Genomic DNA, 23,010 nt, shown 5'->3' with positions numbered 1-23,010 from the left:
GAAATAAATATTTATATTACATAATCCCAGCACTCCTTTTCAAATCAACTTTTGCTACACCTTGTTCATATCTTTGATTCACAAGCAAATGTAGTAGGCCTACATATGGCATTATTCTATTTTCCTTACATAATCCCCCCACCCCCACCCCTTCACAATTCAGTGACAGGTCAGAGGTCAGCTACAGAGCAGCTTCCCTGAAGGTGGAAGCTTATTCAACATCCTGCTCGTGAGCAGGCAGTTGGCCAACAAAGGGGCAAGCAAACGCTCCCCCACATGAATGGTGGCACTTTGGCACTATTCCTGCCTTATCAACTGAGCTTCAACAATTGTAGCCAGCGCACTTGAGCTAACATAGGAACAGCACAGCTGCATGAGTGTGAGTGACCTCCATCCCCCCTCTGGACATGTTGATGTCTTCTAGGTGCATCTTGGAAGAAAACAAGGTGAGGTTGCAGGAAGAATGTTAAACCTCATCCTGAGTCTTGGAATATTTTGCTGATTTTTTTTTTTTTTTCCTGAAAGCAGACTGTTCCCAACGTGGTCGATTAGAAAGCATAATAGCCTGCAGGTGCTCTTTCCAAGCGTTAAATTTGCACTGACAGGATTACTGTCACTTGATTTCTTCAAAGAACCAAAATAGACGACACGGCGTGCATGTTGGCTGCCGATACCCATTTCATTCAGGCTACAATTAGAGTTCATTTAGCTGATGGGAACCCTTGTGAGTGCATGGAACGAATATTATTTCTTGTCATTTGATCAGGACATGCGTGTGTTTCTTTTCTTTTTCTTCTTTTCATTTTTTTTTTCCAACCCACAGAGCGCAGCAAGGAAGGACAACGTACAGTGGTCGTCAACGAATCAGATTTGAGATTTCATTTTTTGGGAAGTCGACTCCACATCTGCTGGCATGCGCCGTGTGCGTCATTGCGCAGAAGCACGTCCAGCCAACCAGCCAGCCAGTCAGCCAGCCCATTAGTGATATGGCAATGTGCTGAGTGAGCACAAGCGGTTCTTCTGTCCTCTTCACGTGAGCGGCAGGTGTCGAACTATAACTGCAAGGACGCAGACAAGAAGGGAATCTCTGCCATTGCGGATGGCACAGGTCAATCATCAAGGATGCGCTAACGTGTGACATCGCATCGACGGGCACTTTCAGGTACATTTCCTCTTTTACCCCGCGTAAAATTGGTGCTATAACTTCTTGAGCCTAATCTTTTCTCCTCTCTTTTCGGTGGCATTATTTTTCTTCATTCTATTTTCGTGCGCCGCTTTTCTCTTCAGCGCGCTGATGCGCATCGGTAGGCATCAGAAGTCTGCTGAGCATAAGCAACTTTGAAGGATGCGAGCGATTTTTAAAACTTCATTTATAGTGAAATAGTCGTCTGTAATCAGGAGCGTATGCCTCAGCTTTAATTGGTTGAATTATTTCGCTCTCGTATATGCAAATTTCTTGGTGTCAAATGTGAATGAAGACGGAGGGTTTTTTATTTAATCTCGTGTTTCTTCATCGTTTATTGATTTCTTTGGCTTTGGACTCAGGAGAAATAAAATGTTCCATCTGGGATAGGGTTAGATTTAAGCAACCTTTAACACAAGTTGAAGGTCAGGCAGGGATGAAGCCTCAATGTGCTCAATGCTGCAATCGCTGCCATACAGTAGTACTCTGAAATAAATTGTTATTTGAACAAGAATACAAACAAATTGATTTGTTGATCTATACTGTCAGTAGGTTCAATGATACATAAGATAATGTATGGAAATTCGGCTGTAATGACAAAATGCAAAGCAATAATGCTGAAAATCACTAATATCCTGTGAAAGCATTATATTGCGCTTCTCTAAGGTCTCCTCTAATTTCACAAAGTATTTGTAGTCTAACGCTCCTATTGCCTTTCATCTTTGGAACAAAGCCAGATTGCAAAGCATACTTAATTGGTGGAGTTTTTGGTTCTAAAGTGCCAGCTGCCAGCGTTCACATCTCACAATGCAGGCCAACCATTACAAACCGCCACTGGAGGGTAGAGGAATGTGATTTACATAAATAGAGTTGTGTGGCAAATGAAAGTGTTATCATCACTACTCCAGAGCTGCAAGTGCTGTTGTGTTTCCTTCTTTTAGATGGAGGGATGGCACTTGGAACAAATTAACACATTGTTGACAGGAATGAAAAATAAGTTTACAATGTATTGATCTGATCAAAGAGCACACTATCAAGACGATAATTGCCTGACAAGAGAAGCCACTAAGACCAAGAAAAGACCAAGACGTATCACAGTAAAGGCAAAACAATAGAAATAAATAATCTCTCCTTTTCATTTGATTTCAAATTACTGCCCAAAGCATCCACTTGTAGCATAAACATCATGTGTGAGTGAGTGAGTGAGTGCTTGTTGGCTGTTAATCTATTTTATCTGCCAATTCATTTCTTTACTTCAAGACATAGTTGCTATCTAGATTATAATCGAGATTACCCCCTAACCTGCCTGTTGACCGTCGTCTCGACCTAAACTTGTAAAATGATGAATTGGGAACTCCGAATCACAACAAGCACGTTAGTGATGTCATCAGGCAGAGGCCATATATAGCATTCACTTTCAGACACTTGCATGCAGTGAAATCATCATGTCGGACACTGCAGGTTTGTTTGAAGTCGAGCTGCATGCATCACAAGGGGTATAAATCCGTCTGGTATTGTCCAATTCAACAATGTCAAAGTGTCCAGATTCTTCTTCAGAGAAAAAGGTCTCCCTGGGGGGGCTTTCGTTTTCAAGGATTACGTGTCAAAGAAATGTGTCCAGAGCTTAGATGTAGGGATGCTGAGAAGCTTTAAAAAAATAAATAAAAAGTCCCTTTTGATTAAGGGTGAGTGCAATGCATCATCCTTTGTCAGTAGTTGGAAGCAAATGCAAAGAGGGTAAAAAAAAAACCCGGTTTAATTCAGTCTTTGTGGGATTGCTGCTACACACACATCATGTTGCACATATGTCCTATAGGATTTGACTCTGGCACTCCACTATAGACCAAGTGGTGAATCATGCCTGCATGAAATTCTGTCTTCATTAGACCAGCTAGTCTTGTTTCTCATCGTCTGCGTCTTTGGTTGTTGGTTGCCAGACTAATTGTGGCGTGCATCAGTCGAATCCCAAACTGGTGAAGCACAGCCATTATTTCATCATTTGTACTCAGATCCATTTAACACACCCACTCGGGGATTCATTTGGAACTTGCAAATGACAGTAACTGAGTGATGTATCATATTTTGAGGCCAGATGTGACTCATATATATAAATCTATGACAAAGGAATATGAATGACTCAATTCTGCCTGACATATATTTTTACATTTCTTTATGCCCTTTTCAAATCTGCTTTAAATCAAAATGCCCACAGATGATATGCCTCATTTTGGAAGACTCCCACTCTTAAAACACCAGCATACTTGAAAATGAGCAGATGCGGGTTTGTCGTTTGGCACGGATAACATGTTCCCATGGCGACCATCACAGTTGCTAGATTGTTTTCAAACTATCGGGGTCACATTAAATGTAACAGTTAAGCCATATCTGCCATGCTTGAACTTCAAACAATATGACTGGACCATGAATATGAATGTGAAAAGGTTATTTATCAATTTGTACCCTAGACTAGCAGCATAGAAAATGGACGGATTTATTATTCTGATGAGGTCTTTCATTGTTATTATTTTATTAAATACAGCTTGTTATAGACTTCATTGTATTTGTGCTCATGGTGTGAAATTAGAACAAATGCATATTTGTATCATTCTCATCTTTGAGTCAAGGCGGCTAATTAATTTTGTATTGCCAAATATCGATTTGAAACTATGTGTCAGGCTTTATAAAGGTTTCTCCAAAGTTAATGTCACTCTCTCCCACACTATTTGACTATTTACAGTGAGGGGAATTGAGCCTCCGCCACATTGATTTTTGCAGCCACTGCGATGCAACTCTGGGAAAACTCGCTCACAGTTGGGCACATACCTCACACACTTCAAGGAAATATATCATATTTTAATAATTAATTCCTTTTCAACGGTTGTGTTGCTTGAAAAAAATCCATCCCTTTTTTCAAATTGGTGTCACCTCCTTCCGTCAATTATTCTCAGCCACGCCTGGCACGGATCAGAACCTTGGACAGTTCTCTTTCTCTGGTCCTGCCCCTCCCGTCCTGTTTTAGTTGCCCGCACCTGCTGCTCATTTCGACACCTGCTGCTGGCTCATTGACTCTGTTACTTAAACCTTGCAAAGCCATTAGTCTGTCTTGCTACCTGTCTGTCTGATACCTGTATGCTACCTGTCGCTTGCCTGTCCTCTTAATTCCGTTCTCCTGCCCGTGTTGCTCCCTCTTATTCAGCTTTCCAACTCGATAAAGATCCGTGTTGCACGTGGTCACTCTGTCACTGCTCGGGCAGAAAATGCAACCAAAAATTAATTATGGTTCAATTCATAGTTTGGTCTGTAACGTGTCGGAAAACAGGCACTAATATCGATCATTGTTTTTCCAAGTTAAAGTCGACGTTTGAGAAATTGAGTTTTGAAAAAAGAGAGACACTTTTGAAGTGACTGCTTTACACAACAGAACAGAGAGAGCTCTTGCTCGAGTTATTGCACGTATTGTTCTTTGAAGACTCTACCTTGTTTTTTGCGTAAATGTTTGTTTGTTTAATAGTAGTCCATGTAACCTGCGTCGGCCTACATTCAACATGAAGTAGCGTGTCAATGAATTTGCATTCCGTTCGAGCAGTGAACGTGCAAGTCTCAGAAGTCTTTCTGATGACTTTCATCTTCGACTTCTGAGAGATGACAAAAACAAAGAGCCCCACTTTGGTGGAAACTGTGCTGCTCATTTTTGCTTTTCAACCAAGTATCTAGCTGTGGCTTTGAAGCGCACAGTCTTCACAAGGAAAAGTCATTAACAAGATGTCATTATGCTGTATAGAGAATATCTCAAGGGCATGTCACCATCGTCTCTCACTGCTGTGTAAGGTACAGTCATGAGGCTTTTTGAGGTCATCAGCCAGCCAGAGGCCATTCCCTTCTTTCACAAGTGCTGCTAAATGACTATATTTGACAGTATTTTGAGCAATTGGCAAGGCTGTCTGTGATGCCTGGCATCTGAATTTGTTTTGAAGTAGCTGTGGGATCTTCAAGTGTGTTGTGAAGCACAAACGCTTTCTTGCATCATTTTATTTTTTCGATGCGGAAAAGGCTATTCATTTTAAAGGCAACACAATCTATCAAGTCTTGCGTCATGGTAACTTTCATGCAATTATCTGTTGTGTGTGTTTTTTTTATTCCAGATCCCAGACTCCAGTCAGCCTCTTCGCTTCCTCTGCAGCCATGGGTCCATTTGTATCTGCGGGGAACCTGTTCTCTGTGCTCCTCATTAGCAGGTACAAAAGAAGGAATACAATCGCTGGAATTTGGGGATCTTAGCTTGAAAGACAATGGGCCGTATTTAGTTGCATGTGCCCTAGGGCATTATAAGTGCTGCATCTTGATTTCCGTGCCCATTTGTTTGAGAGTTTGTCAAGCAACGTCATGCTGTGGACCTGAGGGCATTTTTTTTTACATGTTCCTGGTGCATCTGACCTCAATTTGGTGGTCAAAAATCGACTAAACTTTAGAATACCTGGAAGCAGGTCTAAGTTTTGCCACAGGTGATTCTGGTGAATTTGATTCTGAGCACTATGGAGATGTGAGGTGGATGTCATATTTAATTTATAGATGTGAGGTGGATGTCATATTTAATTTATAAATGTCAACCCATTATAATTATTATCAACCTACGTATATTCTGATCTTGGTCAACTTGCAGTTCCTACTAATCATACTTTGCTAGCTTCAATCTTCTGCATGGGTTCCAGCGATTCCCTTTCTCCTTCCGAAATGTCAAAGACTTATTGGAAACAAGAGGAGTTGCTTTCATTGTCTGGGACGCAAGTCCACTGTTTTCACACTCACAACGGGGCAAATGGCCATTTCTGATTGTAAAAGAAATAAAACGCTAGCCATGTGCACAATAAGAAGGCGCCTTGTGCTCTACCTGCACTGGGCATAAAAATATACTAACCCAATAAGTGCACGTCAGATTTGAGTCTGTGACACTAATGGCGAGAAGAGGAGAGCATATCATTTGTGTGTGAAGGCTCCCTCCACATTGACAATCAGCTGCAGTTTTCAGAGCGTGAACATTAAAATTCCATTAACGCTTTCATGATGCTGTTGAGCACACCTGATTAGATAGCAGCACGGGTCTCATGGGGCTGATGAGATATTTTGCGCCACATTTGTCACTTCTTAGGAAAACATCATTGAATGTTCACTTGGAGCTCATCCAAGAGCACCTAAAGATTCCAAAATCAATTGTTCTGTCAGTAGCCCCATTTTAATAATTTTGACCTTTTGAAACAGTTCATTTTAAATGACTTTTCTTTGAGGCCGTACCTTTTTACAGTTGAAGTCATTGTTTGATCTAAAGACCCTGGAGACCTAATGGACAGTACTATGCAATTCATCAGCAACCCAATTTGGTCTTGGGATCAAGAGGCTGGGCAGCTTTAGTGCTATTAGGAATGATACGTTTCCATCTAGCAGTGGAATACAAATGTATCTACAAGCATTTTACAAACACACGGCGACTTACGTATCTATGGATGGATGGATGGAGGGATGGATCTATGGTTTGCCGATTCTATTTATTGCTGATGCAATGCAGAACGAATCCTCTTTGGCATATTCATCAGTCTTAATTGTCGGTCCCCTCCCTATCTGGAAGAATATCTTCCCTCTGTTGGGAGTTATTTTAATCTTCCAAAGTGATTAGTCTTGGTTTCTCTATTCCATTATATTAAAAGCTTCAAACCACAGGGTTCTTTGTGTTCTCGTTTGCTGAATGAACTAGTATAGGTAGAGAATATTCTGGATGTGGATTTGGTTTTCTTCACGGCAGAGGAGCCTGAAAGATTGCTAACAAAATAAAAAAATAAAAATGGAAATGAAGGCGCGCCATGGTATAACGTAATCCATTTGAAGGCCTGCGGTGCTATTGCTTCTTTAGTAAAGAACATTTTCGACACGATCCAGCTATTAAAAGCTTAAATAAGATCTAAGGCCCATATTAATTAATTAAAATTGACACTACGAAGTATTTTCATGGAACTGATTATCTTGGCCAAAGCAGCAGTTTTTTAGAGTTGTAGCATTAATTGCACCCTGGAGCTCAATGATACTGTGATACAAGCTTAGTTTGAGGTAAATGCATAATTAATACAATTGCTGCCAGAGATAGCTTTGCTAAGGATGCTCCCTACTGCATCCTGTTTTGCTTTGTTACAGTTGTTAGTTTAGTCACAGCGTACGCAGATCCTTAACATAAGATATTTCATTTTAGCGAAATGCCTAAATCCACTGCCCATAAATATTAAACACTGATAGAGTTTTCATGGAATTAAAAATGCATTTCCGAGCTGTGGATGCAAGTCCACTGATGCCTTTGATAATGCACAGTGTCAAAAAGAGAGTTGGTTGAAGATGGCGTGAAGACATTTTCAACGCAATCCTGCTGAATTTAAAAGACTAGATTTGAAAAAAGTGCTGTCAATTGCCATTGAAGGAGCTCCAGTTACAGAACGCTAAGCTGAGGCATAAGTGGTTCAGTGCCAGAACGTTCTCCACCCTCACCTGATTTCTTACCACTGCATGAGTCAGTATTCCGCCCTTGGAGAAATTCTCTCTGAAATCATGGCAATCATGACGAGACTTGAGAATATCATCCGCATTGCGCCATGGCTTGCTACAATCGGAGGTCAGTGCAGAGTTTGCTGATTTGCTCACGCGCAAAGATGGCTGACCAAAGGCAATGTCCTAGAGCATTATTTGGGCCATTAGGAATGAAATACAAGTGATCTGGTCAGCGCAAAAGCAAACCAGTTGATGGAAAGCTTTGAGGAAGTTCAGCAAGTTCTTGCACGGGTGGCAGCATTTCAATCTTTGAGCTTCAAACCAGTTTACATTCAGTTCACATTTCAGAAGTCCTGCTATTCCGGCTTGGTGCCTCAGCAGGTGTTGAGGATACAGCAGCATAGAAGTGGTGCTCTGAAAGGTAATGGAATATCCCAGGGATGGTCAGTTGGCGGCCCTTTACCACAATAGGAGCTGTTTTCATAAAATACAATGAAAGAGGCAAACAGCAATATTGTATTATATACTATGGACAGGATCAGAATGGACAGCCAGCCAGCCAGCCAGCCAGCCAGCCAGCCAGCCAGCAAAGCACCAGAATGGAGGCCAGTCAGGAGACTATGCCAACAGCAATTGATCACACAGTGGCGTACTCTCAGACCAGTGTCTTTTTTTAACGACGTTAAAAGGTGAGCAGGAGTTTGGATCTATAAAGATCTGACACAAAAGGCAATTTCTGGCTCCAGTACTCCTTATAATATGCCATAGCAGACACAATGAATTACACTCATCAAAACATAATGTGTTTAATTACGAAGAAAGTCATATGCGACTGGCCATTTTCCTTAGTGAAGGTGCATTGCATCAAAATGACACTCGATTTTACTGTCCCCACAGAAATATGCACTTTCACACTCCTCAATTTCAAAGTGTTTTGTCAGATTAAATGAGGTTATCGAGCAGTCCCGCATTAAAGCACGACTGGATGCACGTTAGTAAGAAAAAACAGGGCGCAGTTTAATATTTTTTCCATTTTTATACAAAACATGAACTGCCATTCAAAACCGTTCATTAGCCCCAGAATGAGCGCATTCACAAAAAACGCTCACAAAGCAAAAATGTGCTCAATTTAATTATGAAAGAATTCATGAACTTTGTTCAAATTATGAACAAGTTCATGAACTTTGGTTCTAGTCCCGAATCCTTCGCAGTCTCTCTTGTTATCACATGAGACAAATTCTCCAATGATCTTATACAGCAGCGGCAGCAGCGGCAGCAGCAGCAGCTTTGGGAAGCAGTTAAGTGTTAGGGAGATGCAGGGAGCCATTAATGCTGTCCCCTGGGGACGCCTGTCATCTTTTGTTAACAATGGCGGGAGCCGCTATACAAACAACAACAGATAGAGCGAGGGGCCTCACGCTGCACACATGGCTATATTTATGCCACTGTCGTTTTGCTCTCAGTTGCACCTTGATACTATCTAAGTATATAAAACTCCCACGCGTGCACACTCCAACCACGAATGGCCAGTGAAGCAACTTTCATTGTCCACTGTGATGAGATTTTGTTTATTGGCATCTTGAAGCTGGTGAGTTAAAATTCATAAATTACCTGCATCACATTCAAAGCCTCATTGTTCAACACTTGGGAAATAAGACGCCTCTTGTAGAGTAGTAAAATGTGGTAAGCGTATTCAAATAGTACTCCATCCAAATAGACAAAGCAGCGCTACCCTTTTTTGATGCATGACATGTCGACACCAGAAAGAAATTCAATGGCTTCGTCGAGAAATAAATCTATTTTTAAAAATGTGCTATTGTTCTAAAATAAATAATTTAAGGACATTTTAGATCAATAACTCATTTTAATTAAACAAGCAGGTCTTACAGCCGTGTTTTTAATTCATTTACAAGTATGGAAGAAAATGCATACATTATGGTAATATGACTTGCGGGTTTAATAAATCTAGTGTTAAAAAAATCCCATGAAAATGTATTAGTGAATCCCTTGTGAGTCAGAGTTTTGGGAGTAACAACAAACTTTGCCGGAACGGTATCCCTGCCAGCACTGAAATGCTTCAGAATGCATTTAAAAAAAAAAAAAAAAAGAAGAAGAAATCACTCCCTGTGCAATATGCACATGGGATTTGTGTACAACAAAAGCCATGCTTTGGATGCTGGAGTGAGATAATGACATGAATCAATGAAGGAAGTGTGGGAAGCCGCTCCGACTCGTGCGTATTGCTGAGTGGGAGGACGCATGAAAGGAAAGACGGGGAGGGGAGGAGGAAATCCATGGAGAGCATTACTCAGTTCACTGCAGGGGAGGCTATGTTCATCTAAATTAATGTGTTATGAAATGCGCGAGAGCCGCCTGGACTGATGCTTCCTTTGAATTGAATGAAGATTGGGAAAGATGAGTGTGTGCGTGTGTGTGTGTGTGTGGGGGGGGGTCTTTCCAGAGGTTATGTCATGAAACCGTATCTGAAAAGGCAAATTCTGCCACAGGGTGTGAGACCTTCATTCCAAGGCACCTCTGTATAGTAGCTATGTCTGAAGTGATTCATACAACGTAGCTTTCAAGATGTAGCCACGGTCATCTTAGTATTGCCTTCAGGGCCCTGAATGTATAGAGAGCTGAAGGCCGTTCAGTGGTCGCAAGTTACTCCAGCTTCGACTGTCACATTCTGCACGTGGCAGTAGAGGTCAAGGACCTTCAAGGAGGAAATACATTCTTCAAGTGATTTAGATAATACTCCAATTATATTGAGATCTTGTTCAGCTCATCTATTGATCTCATTTAGTATGTAGCAATCAAAATAAATACGTTAATGAATTGTTCTTCAGGAGAAAGTGGTGAGCAGCCCATTAATGTGCTTTTCTCTATTTTGTCCTTGTGTGTGTTTTTGCACATTGATCGGTAGCTACTTGATTCACGGCGCTGCCATTATTTGTGTTTCCTTCTTATTGATCGGCACCGACGAGTCACACAGAAAAGAATCAATCCGTTTTCCATACCATTTGTCCTGTACACAATCGCAGGGGTGCTGCTGCTGCTTCTGCCTGAGTGTTTCCTAACTTACTTTGCAACAATTGTTCCTTACGATGACTCTCAAGAATATTCTGAAAAATGTTGAAGCTCGACAAAATCCCCTTTACATAACAGTATGTTATGTACAGCAATGCTGACATGTCTGCGGTATCTTTTCCCCAGCTAGCATTGGACATATTTAGCACCATCTGTTCTCACAGCTAGTGAGTGAGGTTGTACGGAATGTGTAGTTTTGATCATGTTGAGCAGTCGTACTCATAGGCTCTGTGATGAGCTGCTATTGTAGATGCATATATTACACAAAGGGCCGTTTTCTTCCTTTCTTTCTTTTAGGCTGAGTCTTAAGTAAGGATTGTTGTCTGCATGGCATCAGCCCCCTGAGCTCTGTTGTGGGCACTCAGTGTGTCATCTTATTATTCTTGATAGGCAGCCCAGTGGGCAGGTGTGTCAGGTCTGGCAGATTCCACCCTGGGAAAATGTGCTCTCTGAAGACTTTGCTTTCAAATGCAGTTCAAAAATAGAATTCAAATGGGATAGAAAAATGGCACCTATAGCTGCGATGATAAAAATGATGCAAATCATGAAAATGTGTGCAATGAAATGATTTGTACAATGATTCAGAGGGTTTGATGCACGCTCTTTTCTTTATATTTATCCACTAAAATAGATCAAATAAATTAAAAATCTGTCTATCTGTCTGTGTGCGTGTGTTTGGACAAAGAATCCACCCATGCACTTGGCGAGCATAATTGTGAATGATAATTGGGTGGGCCAGAGGCAGAGCGCTGTCACCGGCATCACTAACATGGCTTTGGCATCCAAGACTGTTGCCGACTGAAACAACAGGCTGCAAGCCATGTGAGTGAGACTTGGTGCAGCGTAGCAACAGGGTGCTGGGAGCAACTTACCAGCTGTCTCCACTTATTTGACACAGTCAGGTGCTCTGAAAGCTGAACTTCACTTTCATTTGTGAGGATGCTTGTCAGCTTCAGCACCAGTTCCACGTGGATGCCACATGGGGCTTGTACAAGTAGGACAAGCACCAGGCAGATTTTCATAAGCTCTGTATGTGTTGTTTATTGCATCTTATGATTTTCCAAATCTAAATGACGCAAATTGCTTTTATCCATAACTGAGTGGTTATGCGTCGTTAAAAGGTATCTGCTGTTAATTAAGGATTTATCCATGGCTTTGATATGCTGTATTGCAAATCTGGAGCCCTATTAACAGTGGCTTTCTGACTCACCCGACAAGGTTTGTGCAGCAAAGCTTAGCATATAAAATGTTACTGCTCACAGTAGACTCGTGAAACATCATTAGCATGGTGCCACAGATGTAAAATGACTCGGTTCAGGGAAAAAAAGACATATCGTTTGCTCTCTGTAGTTCATTTAATTTTCAACTACTACACTGCACTACTGCATTTATATTCCAATTTTCTTTCTATGCACTATATTTAATTTGTTGCATTAAAGCGGTGCTTCTCAATGATTCACCTCTAGGGAGAAGAACATTTGTTGCACCCAAACACCCCAACTATACAGTAAATAGTGTTATTTGTCTATACATTTGTTCCAAGTACACCTCTGCGTAACATTGTTTGCCTTGTTTACAATAAAGAAAGCGAAAACATAGCACAGCAGCTCAACAACATCGACAAGAGGTTTTAGTTTGGATCTGGTTTTCTTCTCATCCTTGTTAGATCCACCTACCTACGTGAAAAAGACAAAGCTCATGTTGAGGCTTCCTCAACTGTGTGCTATTGTCAAATAGAGGAAGTCCCCCACAGAATAATGTGTGCGCTCTCCAAGGAGGCTTGTCTCCAATTCTCAACAGTGTATTTTTTACGCTGGTGCCATCCTATTTTTGCTGTGACAAATTTTGCCGTTGTGGAATAGTGAGCGATGGGAATGAGGAGGAAGAACCAGTTCTGTCTCTTCTCCTCCAGTGTTATATGTGCCCGTAAGAGCTTCTCTATTCTCCAGTTCCCAGTTTCTATACAAACACACAATTAAGCGAAAGATCGGGTAAGTGGAACGAATCATATCACAATTACGTACAAGCTATATAATTGTCTTCCCACACTCCCAATGAGCCTTTCGGGATAGCGCGCGTAGCAAAATATATTGAACGCCACCAATTAAAATGCAAGCAAGTGCGGATAGCATAAAATATGATAAGTGACTCCAATATAATTAAACAACCTTTCATGTAAGCTGCATGTTTATTTTGAATGGAAAATCCCATTTCTCTCAATTTCATGCCTGCCTCAGCAAGTGTTTCACCAGAACGAAATGGATACTCCACAGTATCAGGGAATTTACCTGGTAAATATGTGAGTGTGTGCAGATTTTCTTTTCTCACAGTTTGCCTTCTTTTCATCCTCCTCAGGTTGCTCGAAAGCTCCATGCTCAATGCAGAAATGAAAGAAGGTGAAATTTTGCCTCCAACCATTCAAAAGCTGATGAAAGGCTATAACAAGTACCTGAGGCCTTTCTTTGACAGTAAGGAAATTGCATCCACATGCAGCACTGACCTTTTGACAGCGAGGATGAGCCTACTGTATACTGATTCCGTCCGCGATTTGTCATCTCAAAAATACTATTTGTGGGGCACAGTCAAAAATAGTTGGCAATCATCCTTTAATTCAATGTCATTTTAGTCAAAGACTCAAATACACTCAACAAATGAAATGAGTTTGCTTCAAGTGTATCAGTATGCTTGTAGCAAGGGCAAAATCTGAAGAAGGCTACAAAAAAACAGTTTGCTTTTTGCTGTGCCCAAGAGAAAAGGTGACTTAAGTCATCATGGTGGAGATGGATGAAAATGTGCAGTATTATACGTATGATTGACAGGAATAGTTACTAAAATGATTCTTCATCAGCATAGCTATTAGTCCGCATTCGTATCAAATTTTGGCTGTTAGCCCTTTGTTATTTTTTTCTGTAAGAGCCTCATTAAACTTGATTATAACAAGGAATAATGAAGAAACACATTAGAGCAAAGATGTTTCTAATTGGCATGTGAGTGTTAACAAAGCATAGTTGATGATGCCATTAAATATTAGGGCTTATGAGCGTTCCCTGATCACCACTTGACTATTCAACACAATGCATGATTGAACTCTTGATGACATGACCTACTGTGCAATCCCACAATCCCCCTGGACATATTGCATCTATTATTTACTTCTTCTCTTTTTTTCTAGATGGTCCTGTGACTGTTGGTATGAGCTTGGACATTGCTAGTATTGACACCATTTCAGAGATCAATATGGTAAGGGTGGTTTTTTTTTCTGCCTGGTCAAGAAAAGGCAACTCCAAATGTGAACTTTTTTCTGCAACAGAATGTCACAAAAAATTAAGTTATCGTATCTGTTCTAAGAACCGGTGTGATGTCCACCCAGGACAGAACTAACTTAGTCCAACTCCTGTTTGTTATAAGTCCTTCCAAGATTCATTCTCAGGCGTACATCCAACAAATGTCACAAACACAGAGCATGCCAGTCCACGACTTGGGAAATCCTCCAAGATCAGCCACCCACACATGAAACAGATGTTTCGGTCTCCGAAGCATTCCACACTTCTTACATTGCACTAAGCAACTTTGGCTTGCTTTGTGATTCAATTTCTGCCAATGTTCAGTATCTTTGAATGGCCAATATAGGCGCAAACCACAGTCAACAACTTGATCAAATCAATACAGCAGATGTGTACTTCAATGGAAGCTCTATATAGCGCAGGCAAGATACAGATACATACAGCACTCATCTATACTAACGCAGTAAAGCAAATATTTCTCTGAAGGCCATTTTTTTCCAGGGAATTTATTATCTTTATGATCTCATTGCACGCGCTTACTTTAAACCTTTGTGGCCGTACGCACGTTTCCACGAATCGTCCAATGGGAATATCAATCGTCGTCCAGATGTCGGTAACGCAATTCATCTGTGTTCTGTAAGTGTTGCCACTGTGTATCTGACCTTTAAAAACGAAAGTGACTCATCATGGCCTTCAATTAATAGAGTAAATGTGACAATGTGTCACACCTCGTCGGCTTTGCTGTCCTGCCTGCTGTCAAGCCCTTCAGAAGCCACGCAAATGATCCCGTTTCACTGATGAATGGAAAACAATTACCTGAGCATTTGCTCTTGCTTACTCACGTTAGCAGCACACCTTTGATGGACAATGATCAAACGCGGTCGGAAGCTCCAAGGTCATTAACGCCTATCAAAAGAACAAGACTTGCAGTATGGCCACACGCACAGCGACACACCATTCCCGACGCACACACCCCGCTGTGTTCTCTCAAACGTAGACGCTAACTTGCTGACTTGATGTAATGTGCCGCATTTCAATTGCTTTAGGCGTATAAGCGGCTCAGGGACGTGATGCCACCAATATCCAACGGTGCAAAAAAACAAAAATGCCCTCTAACTACACAGGAATGTCATAGTTAGCGAAATCATTGCTTATCTGTCAGCATATTTTGGACATGGCCAGTTAAATAGTCCATTAGCTTTGTTCTAAACTTTTGACCTCAATCTCGTAGGACTACACAGCCACCATATTCCTTCGGCAGCGCTGGACGGACGAGCGATTGGTGTTTGAAGGCAACAAGAGCCTGAGCCTTGACGGACGGCTTGTGGAGCTCCTCTGGGTCCCTGACACTTTCATCGTGGACTCCAAGAAGTCTTTTCTTCATGACATCACTGTGGAGAACAGACTGATTCGCATCTTTCCAAATGGGACCGTCCTTTATGCGCTGAGGTCAGATCATGAACGCAACTGCCAGTTTATTGGTTGTCGGGTGTGTTCTCTGCTTTACTAAATAATGAAATGTCATCAGGAGGATGGAGAAGAATTTGGCATATGGCTTGACTACATAATCGCAGAACAGGGAGTCAATACTGCTACCAATGGATCGAAGCACGGTGATTTGTCGAGTGGCAAAAGAGAGAAAAATTCAGACGGGATACCTCTCGACTCTTGTTAACGGCAGTTTTGCAACTAACAGAGAAGAAATGAATGCCAAGATCTTGTTGTGGTAAAATTGAATTGGGTAGTACCACTCAATTCAGTCTGCAGGACCACATCTCTATGGATGGCATACTACTGTGAGGAGTTTGTTGTGTTGCCAACATGTGCATTGTTATTTTTCTTTATTTTTTAATGGACTTCATTTGCAATGAGTGCTCTAAATGTCCTTGGTCCACTGAGACCAAAATGTTAAGTGAGATGGTGTTTGGAGAGCTTGGCTAGTCAGAGTGAAACTAGACTAAAAACACCATCAGAAGAGGGATGACTACCGGGAGGAATCGGGGCTGAAAAAGGAGATGGTAAGAAATGAGAAATGTGAGGCTTTCGTAAATGTTTCAGTGCTCGCCTAAGGGACAACATGAGAAAGCACTGAGATGTATATACAGTCAAGTGGTTGAGAGGAGAGATTTCATGAAGCAATGTCAAGGGGATTTTCACAAATCATGATTTCAATATCCATTAACGTTAAGGATGATTTGGGCAATTTAACTGGGACCAGAATGAACAGCTATTAATTGCATCACGGTTTAAGGATTTGTGCCGAGCCCAAAAGGCAATAACACAAAACTAATCAAGAATCTCCATGAAGGACCGTATGTATCTACACACTTGCTTCTTGATTGCAGTCATTATTGCTGCATGCTGTGCAATGCGTACGCCTTCACATAAAAATCATGATATAACAGCACTTCAAATATATACTTGATCTTGCATCACTTTTCATGTTCTCACGTTATGCGTGTTTGATGGTGGCATCAGCTTGTTGGTCCGACTTGTGGCATTACGGCCAAAGTCAAAAGACACAAGTGAGCAATTTAATGACGTCATTAAACACAGGAGACTCCGCCCACCAATCCTCTCCAAAAAGACTGCAAACACAAATGAAAAAAAGCAGAGTGTGTCTGTGTATCTGAATGGATTGAAAAAAACAATCAAATTGCCCTCTGGTATTCTCAAATGAATTGCTACCTTTATGTCCCGCAGAATTACCACCACTGTGGCCTGTAACATGGATTTGACCAAGTATCCCATGGACAAGCAAACCTGCACACTACAACTGGAGAGCTGTAAGAACCTCATCTTTCTCTTTCGCCAAGTTCACCAAGTGTTTCACAAGAAGAGAATTAGCTCTCGCTAAATTTCAAAAAGGTTGACGACCCCGTGGTCAAATGTGTCTTTTTTTCTTTTCCCTCTCCCACAAATCATTTTATATGTATGGGGAAGGCGGCAGGAGCATCTTTGTCGCGAAATCATGTTATGAAAAGACCATGATTTGAGAAACAAACAATCCCCTGTGCTCTTTTTGCCACCCTCGGTGATCCGCTGTCATTGCTGATCTGCTGTCTTTTAAATGACAGTCAGCCATGGAGGCTTAGCCCATTCTGGTCCCTGCCAAAAGCCAAACAAGCCATCATGCCAAAATGAAGGGGCTGCAATCCCCCTTAACTGACACAACGACATCCCGAGGTTGGCGCGGAAAGGATGATGGCTCCCTCCTCCGCTGTCTCAATAATTCCCAGCTAAATATCTGCCTGCACCTTTGCCACTGTCTTTCACTTTTGCTTGAAGTTTCACTTTGATCTTCTGGCTCTCTTTACTGATATCTCCCTCTCACTTTCTTTTGCCCTAATTCTCCTCTGACATCTCCCTCTCACTTTCTTTTGCCCTAATTCTCCTCTGTTTTGCATATCTCCCAGTGTGAAGATGTAGTCAAAGATTAATTTCTTCTCAAATTATGCAAAAAATCACTTGACAGCAGAGTACAGCGCTGCGGCGGCGGCGGCGGAGCATTCTGTGGTAAAATATTTAGTAGCAATGTTTGAACAGATACGTCAGATATGATGGTTACATTTGGTAACCATTCGATCCTGACTTGTAAGGTATTTGAAATTTCAGGCACATCCATTGTACAGTAGAGTTCTTCAATAATGCTCAGGGAAATAGATCTTGAACTTTTGCTCTTAGTATGTGGGGCTTCTCTCCTCAATTATTTAGAGTATCAATAATACATTCAATAATACATGGAGGGATGGCGAGTCATTAAAAAAGTGAACTAGAAAAACATTATAGCACTGAGTCTTTCTTTTTCCCCCATCTCTTGCACCCTCTAGTGAAAAATGTGTGAAGCACACCAATGAGGTTCTTGACAATGACATATTTTTGCGTTTCTGTAAACAATTCTTATCGGTCTTGAACTTTATTACTGTGAAAATATTCCATTTGCACTGTGGCTGACGATATTTCAAAGCTTTGTGTGATGTTCTTCCCCAATGTATCCATTTCAGGTGTTGTGATGAAAGCAGAATGATTTGAATGTTGTATCCCCCTCAAGGCTAACACGTGCTGGAGTTTTACATTCCTTGTGCTCTTGTATAAAAGGGATTTTATGCCAAGTCGATCTTGTAATCCTTTAATAACCTAATGGTGTGTGCAGCACAGTTAATTCACTAAGGTTTCCTCGGTAGTGGTGCATTTTGCTTTCGTGACATTCTGTCTTGTATTAATAGTAGCTTTCCTGTGTGACATGAGGAGAATAGCTTGATGCAGAAAGTGCACATCCACTTGAGCAGAAGAGCATGACAATATCCTAGTGTGCTTATTTCTGTTTAAAGGAAGTCATTAATTTTGAGTGCCGTATCTCTTGTCCAATGCATTTTGTGAAATGTTCCTGGAAAAGAAAGTTTCACTTTCATCCGTTTCTTGTTCCATAGGGGGTTACAATATCAATGATGTCATGTTCTACTGGACCAGAGGAAATGAGTCTGTCAGTGGCCTAGACACTCTTCAACTTGCTCAGTATACGGTGGAAGACCACTACACTTCTGTGTCAGAGGCTATCTATGAAACTGGTGAGAATAACGGCAAAACTTGAAAGATCCTAACAGGAAAGAAATGATTACGTATACAAAGTGTTTGTTGCTATTTATTTGATGCTACTTAATTTTGTTTTGTTTGTTTGCGTGCTTATTTCGGCCCGTACATTTCATTTCATGCACATGACTTGCCAAAACGTTTTTGTCTATAGGCTACATTTAACATTTGAGCTTCTCGATGGTTTTGTCTGAAAGGTCACTACCCCAAGCTGGTCTTCCACTTTGAGCTAAAGAGGAGCATCCTGTACTTCATCCTGGAGACATACGTTCCATCAAGCCTGTTGGTGGTCCTCTCTTGGGTCTCCTTCTGGATTTCCCTGTCCTCTGTCCCAGCTCGAATTTGTATCGGTACGTAGCGGTCGCAAAGAGCGAAGCTTTCAGATCCCGAGCTTGAATTATGGATGAAGAAAGTACACCCTTTTTCAATTATAAGCATAGATGAATGTAACTTTCTCTTCAAATGATGTACAGTGTCACCTTGCCTTTTACACAATGCAAACAAACATTATTTAACAGTGGCGTGAAACAAAATCTGTTTCCATAGCAGTTAAAACATTCGGATGGTAAACAAGGTTTTTTTGAATTTGTAATTAATTGTTTGTTTTATTCTTACAAATCTTTATTCACAGCCTAGATTAGGGACAATCTCATCATCACCGTACTTTGTAATTGAGCTTACGGAGCTAGCTTTAATGGCCGCTTTCCCGGAAAATCCTCTTCAAATTTTGATGACCCTGTTTTAAATGAAAAATGAAAAAGAATGTGCACTGCGTATGTGTTCCGTGCCAGGAGTGACAACAGTCCTGACAATGACCACTCTGATGATGGGAGCTCGCACGTCGCTCCCCAACGCCAACTGTTTCATCAAGGCCATTGATGTGTACTTAGGAATCTGCTTCAGCTTTATCTTTGGAGCCCTCATCGAGTATGCTGTGGCTCATTTCTGCACCCTCACTTACAGTGACTCGCACATGCTCATGGTGAGATCCTCCTTTTATCATTCTGTCCTGCTGTTGGATCATTTTGCTCACTGACTGGAAAATGTTTTTGGATTCTTTCCTCTGGATTTTAAAAAAATGGTATCTATTATTTATTCAAAACCTCAGAGGAGGTCAACTCCAAAATATTCTGGTTCCGTGCGCAGCTAACATTGTCATTTAACATTTGCTCCACAGTACGGCCACCAAATGCATAACTTTGACGACGACATGAACGGCATCGTCACCACCATCTCCAGCCACTCTGACAGGACCAAGAGACGCAAGGAACCCGACGCAGGTCCCGCAGCCGCTCCCGCCTCCACCGAGCTGGCGGTCGACCCATCCAGCCCGACAGGCAGCGAGCCCAAGCCTGAGGCTTCCCCTCCAGAACCCCCCAACCGCTGTCTCGTGGTTCTGTCCACCCTTCGTAAACTTCTCAGTTTCATAAGCTGTTGTCACATAGAAAATCCACACTACATAGACAACTATTCAAGAGTCACTTTCCCCCTCTCATTTGTTCTCGTTAATCTTCTTTACTGGACGTATTATTTGTACTTTTAGTCGTTCGACAGGATGTTGATTTGACTGTCCGTACAATAAGTGTGACTTAGGTGTGGTTCTGAGGTGAGATTTTACTCTATTTCTAAGCAGCAACATAATAATGAAGATAATGATACAAGAATGTTTTTTTCTGAGCAGAACAAAAGTGTTTTAATTCAACACCTCTCTTTTTGCCTACTTAATGCTGACAAGTGAGGTCCGATACGCAGAAAAGCTTGATGTGAAATAAGTTGGTTGTTGGCGAATTCATAGAAGACGGCGCTGCAATTTTTGATTTGATGTCCCGCGGTGCTATGAAAGGCTGAAAGGACAGTTCGCTTTTTCCCGATAATATTTTCGGATACTTTTCTGCCTGAAGGTTCACGTCTTGAATAAAACTAGGCCAAACGGATGGACGGTGGCAGAAATAAAAAGAAAGCAGATGTGTTTTAAAAACGTGCACAGTATGGGAGAAAATTCACTTCCAGCAAATAGCACTAAATGTCTTTATTTATTCGTCTTTAGTACACACAAATCTCAATACTACCTGAAAGACAGGAGATGAAGACATCATTTGGTTCGTTTGCTATTAATAGTTGGCATCACGACCAAATCAGTAGACTGCGTCGTTCATAATTCACATGACTCAACCTCGTTTAAAGAAAAACGTTTTGGTATACTGGAGAGGAAACCGTTCTATCTTCCTTAGACAGCAGACCATTTGTTTCACGCTGGAATAAAGACAGACCAAATGAAGATGTCTACATTTCCTTATCAGCTCCAGTAACTATCCATGGCTGCTTGTCTGACTTTAATATTATCAGTTGTTGGCATAAGTTCGGGCTGGAATGACTTTCGGTTTTGGTTCAGTCCAACTTGTTATTTCTTGTTTGAATAGCTTGTCATTACCCACAAAGCAAGTTCCTATGGAATGCCCTGGGCAATTTAGGAGGCTGCTGTACACTGAAGCATAGAAATACTCAACATGACGTATTTTCCGATTTTTACGGTAATTCAATGAAAGAGTCCCGGCTCCTCTAACGACTGAGGCATGCTTACGGCCACCAGTCGAGAAAAAAACAAAAGGTCGAGGTTTAGGAAAAGTAGAAAGACAAAATAGAACAGATGCAACATCGTAACATTTGCTTAATCAAGGACAAGGACATTTCAGCAAAACGTTCAGCTCAAATTTATTGTAGCTGAATTTGATTTGGCTGAGTGTTTGAATGACATAGCACAACCTTGACTTGACGTACAATCTGTTTATACAGTCTTTTGCTGAGGAAGCAGCATTTTTGGTGGCTGATTATTTAAACCAAAGATTATAATCAGATTTCAAAGTGCATTTTCAAATGTGAATACGGTAGCGGCATGCTGTTAGTCTGCAGTGACAACAGGACAAAGCTGCATGTTCATTTGTTGTTGATGTTGTTGTTGTGTTCAGTACTGCTGTAACATGCTCTCACTACTGGGATGAGTTGCAAGTTTCTTCAAATCATAAACTTTGCATCCAACTGAATGCATTGCCTTGAGAAACTGTTTCAGCTGCATTGTTTTACTCTTTTAATTGGACGGACGGGGTCTGCCCTCCTTCTCTGATGATAACTGTAACAATTTCAGTTCTAACTTTTGTTCTCCGTGCATGCCTATCAGAACCTATAACTTTATTTATATACTTTCATCTACTTTGCTTGGTTCACTTGGGTTAGATATAATGGTGAAAAAAAATGGATGAAAAAAAACAACCTGTCAGCTCTTCTGGGTTCTTTTGTCATCTTCACCCTCAGAAGTGTTCCAATATTGGACTGAGCTGTGTCCTGTGGAAGCAGGCAAGCGCTGAGAGATTAAAATGATTCACACGAATCATTTAACAATATACTATACGGCACCTTTCTCTTACAATGGACAGTTATCTCGTGAAAAGGATGGGGAATTAATTCTTATATATCGAGCCAAAGTGACAGAAGAGAAACTACAGAGGATTCTTTGCTTTGTCATAATAAAAATGACAGAAGGTTAGATAAGTGTTGTTGTTTTTTTTGTTGTTTTTTTAGCATGGCTCCATAACTGCAACTCATTCACTTGGTTTCAAGGACCTCTCAAAGACGAAAAATGCCAGGGGATGACGATGGAGCACAAATCAAAATGGACACACTTGTCAGAGCTGGACTAACCCGTTTCCCTTTCATGTTCTAGAACTTGTCAAATAATACCTCACGGTGATGTTGACGACCAACCTCGGACGTCTTGGTGTAAATTGTATTTTTACTGTCGCTCGACAATGATCTCGATATTGTTCCGCTGTATCGTTTGTAAATACATTCCGCCATTGTGCATGTTTACTGTAAAGAAATAGATGAGAGCAATAAAATAGTTTGTGTGGATGGAAGACATGGATGTTAATATCACAGGAACATATAAGTTCATTCAGTAGGCTTGATTTCAATTTCATCATCTTAAAAGCCCAATTTGCCCTCATACCAGGATGGTTCAACCCATACTGTGTCACTTAATGCTTTGACAACTCATGAATTCATTAACCTTTGACTGATTTTAACAGAAATGCAGAAAAGAGGTTGAGAAGCACGTACTGCTCTAAGCCAGTGTTTCTCAACCAGTGTGCCGCGGTTGACTCGAGGCACACCACCAACAAAAATCTGTTAAGTGTTACACCAGCTTCCATATTAAAATCAGTTATATTACAACAAAAGACGTCAAGTTCTATTCCTGTATATGTATGGAGAGTAGAATAATTGAATAAAATAAATACAAAATATACTTTAAATTGTATTTCTTTTGCAAATGAAAGTGACAGTTTT

At 41.1% G+C, this 23,010-nt stretch overlaps 1 protein-coding gene across 2 annotated transcripts; it reads left to right on the top strand.

Moving 5' to 3' along the window:
- The first annotated feature begins 805 nt into the window (after window positions 1-805).
- Window positions 806-22,969, top strand: gabrzb (gamma-aminobutyric acid type A receptor subunit zeta, b). 2 transcript variants are annotated; one of them, XM_088385289.1, is made up of 10 exons: window positions 806-1,162; window positions 5,326-5,418; window positions 13,151-13,263; window positions 13,968-14,035; window positions 15,311-15,528; window positions 16,783-16,865; window positions 18,510-18,647; window positions 18,867-19,019; window positions 19,461-19,651; window positions 19,847-22,969. In XM_088385289.1, exons 2-10 carry the CDS (start codon window positions 5,366-5,368, stop codon window positions 20,210-20,212), a joined length of 1,383 nt encoding a protein of 460 aa, XP_088241415.1. In that variant the 5' UTR covers window positions 806-1,162; window positions 5,326-5,365; the 3' UTR covers window positions 20,213-22,969. The 2 variants fall into 2 exon arrangements, with proteins under 2 accessions (XP_088241415.1, XP_088241416.1); XM_088385290.1 differs by lacking the exon at window positions 806-1,162 and adding an exon at window positions 4,279-5,011.
- The last annotated feature ends 41 nt before the right edge of the window (window positions 22,970-23,010 follow it).

This window comes from Syngnathus floridae, chromosome 9, assembly GCF_059516105.1.
Source record: "Syngnathus floridae isolate MCC-2025c chromosome 9, RoL_Sflo_1.0, whole genome shotgun sequence".
Classification (NCBI taxonomy): Eukaryota; Metazoa; Chordata; class Actinopteri; order Syngnathiformes; family Syngnathidae; genus Syngnathus; species Syngnathus floridae.
The sequence above is the reverse complement of the archived record's forward strand: the minus strand, read 5'-3'. Positions and strand labels throughout refer to the sequence as shown.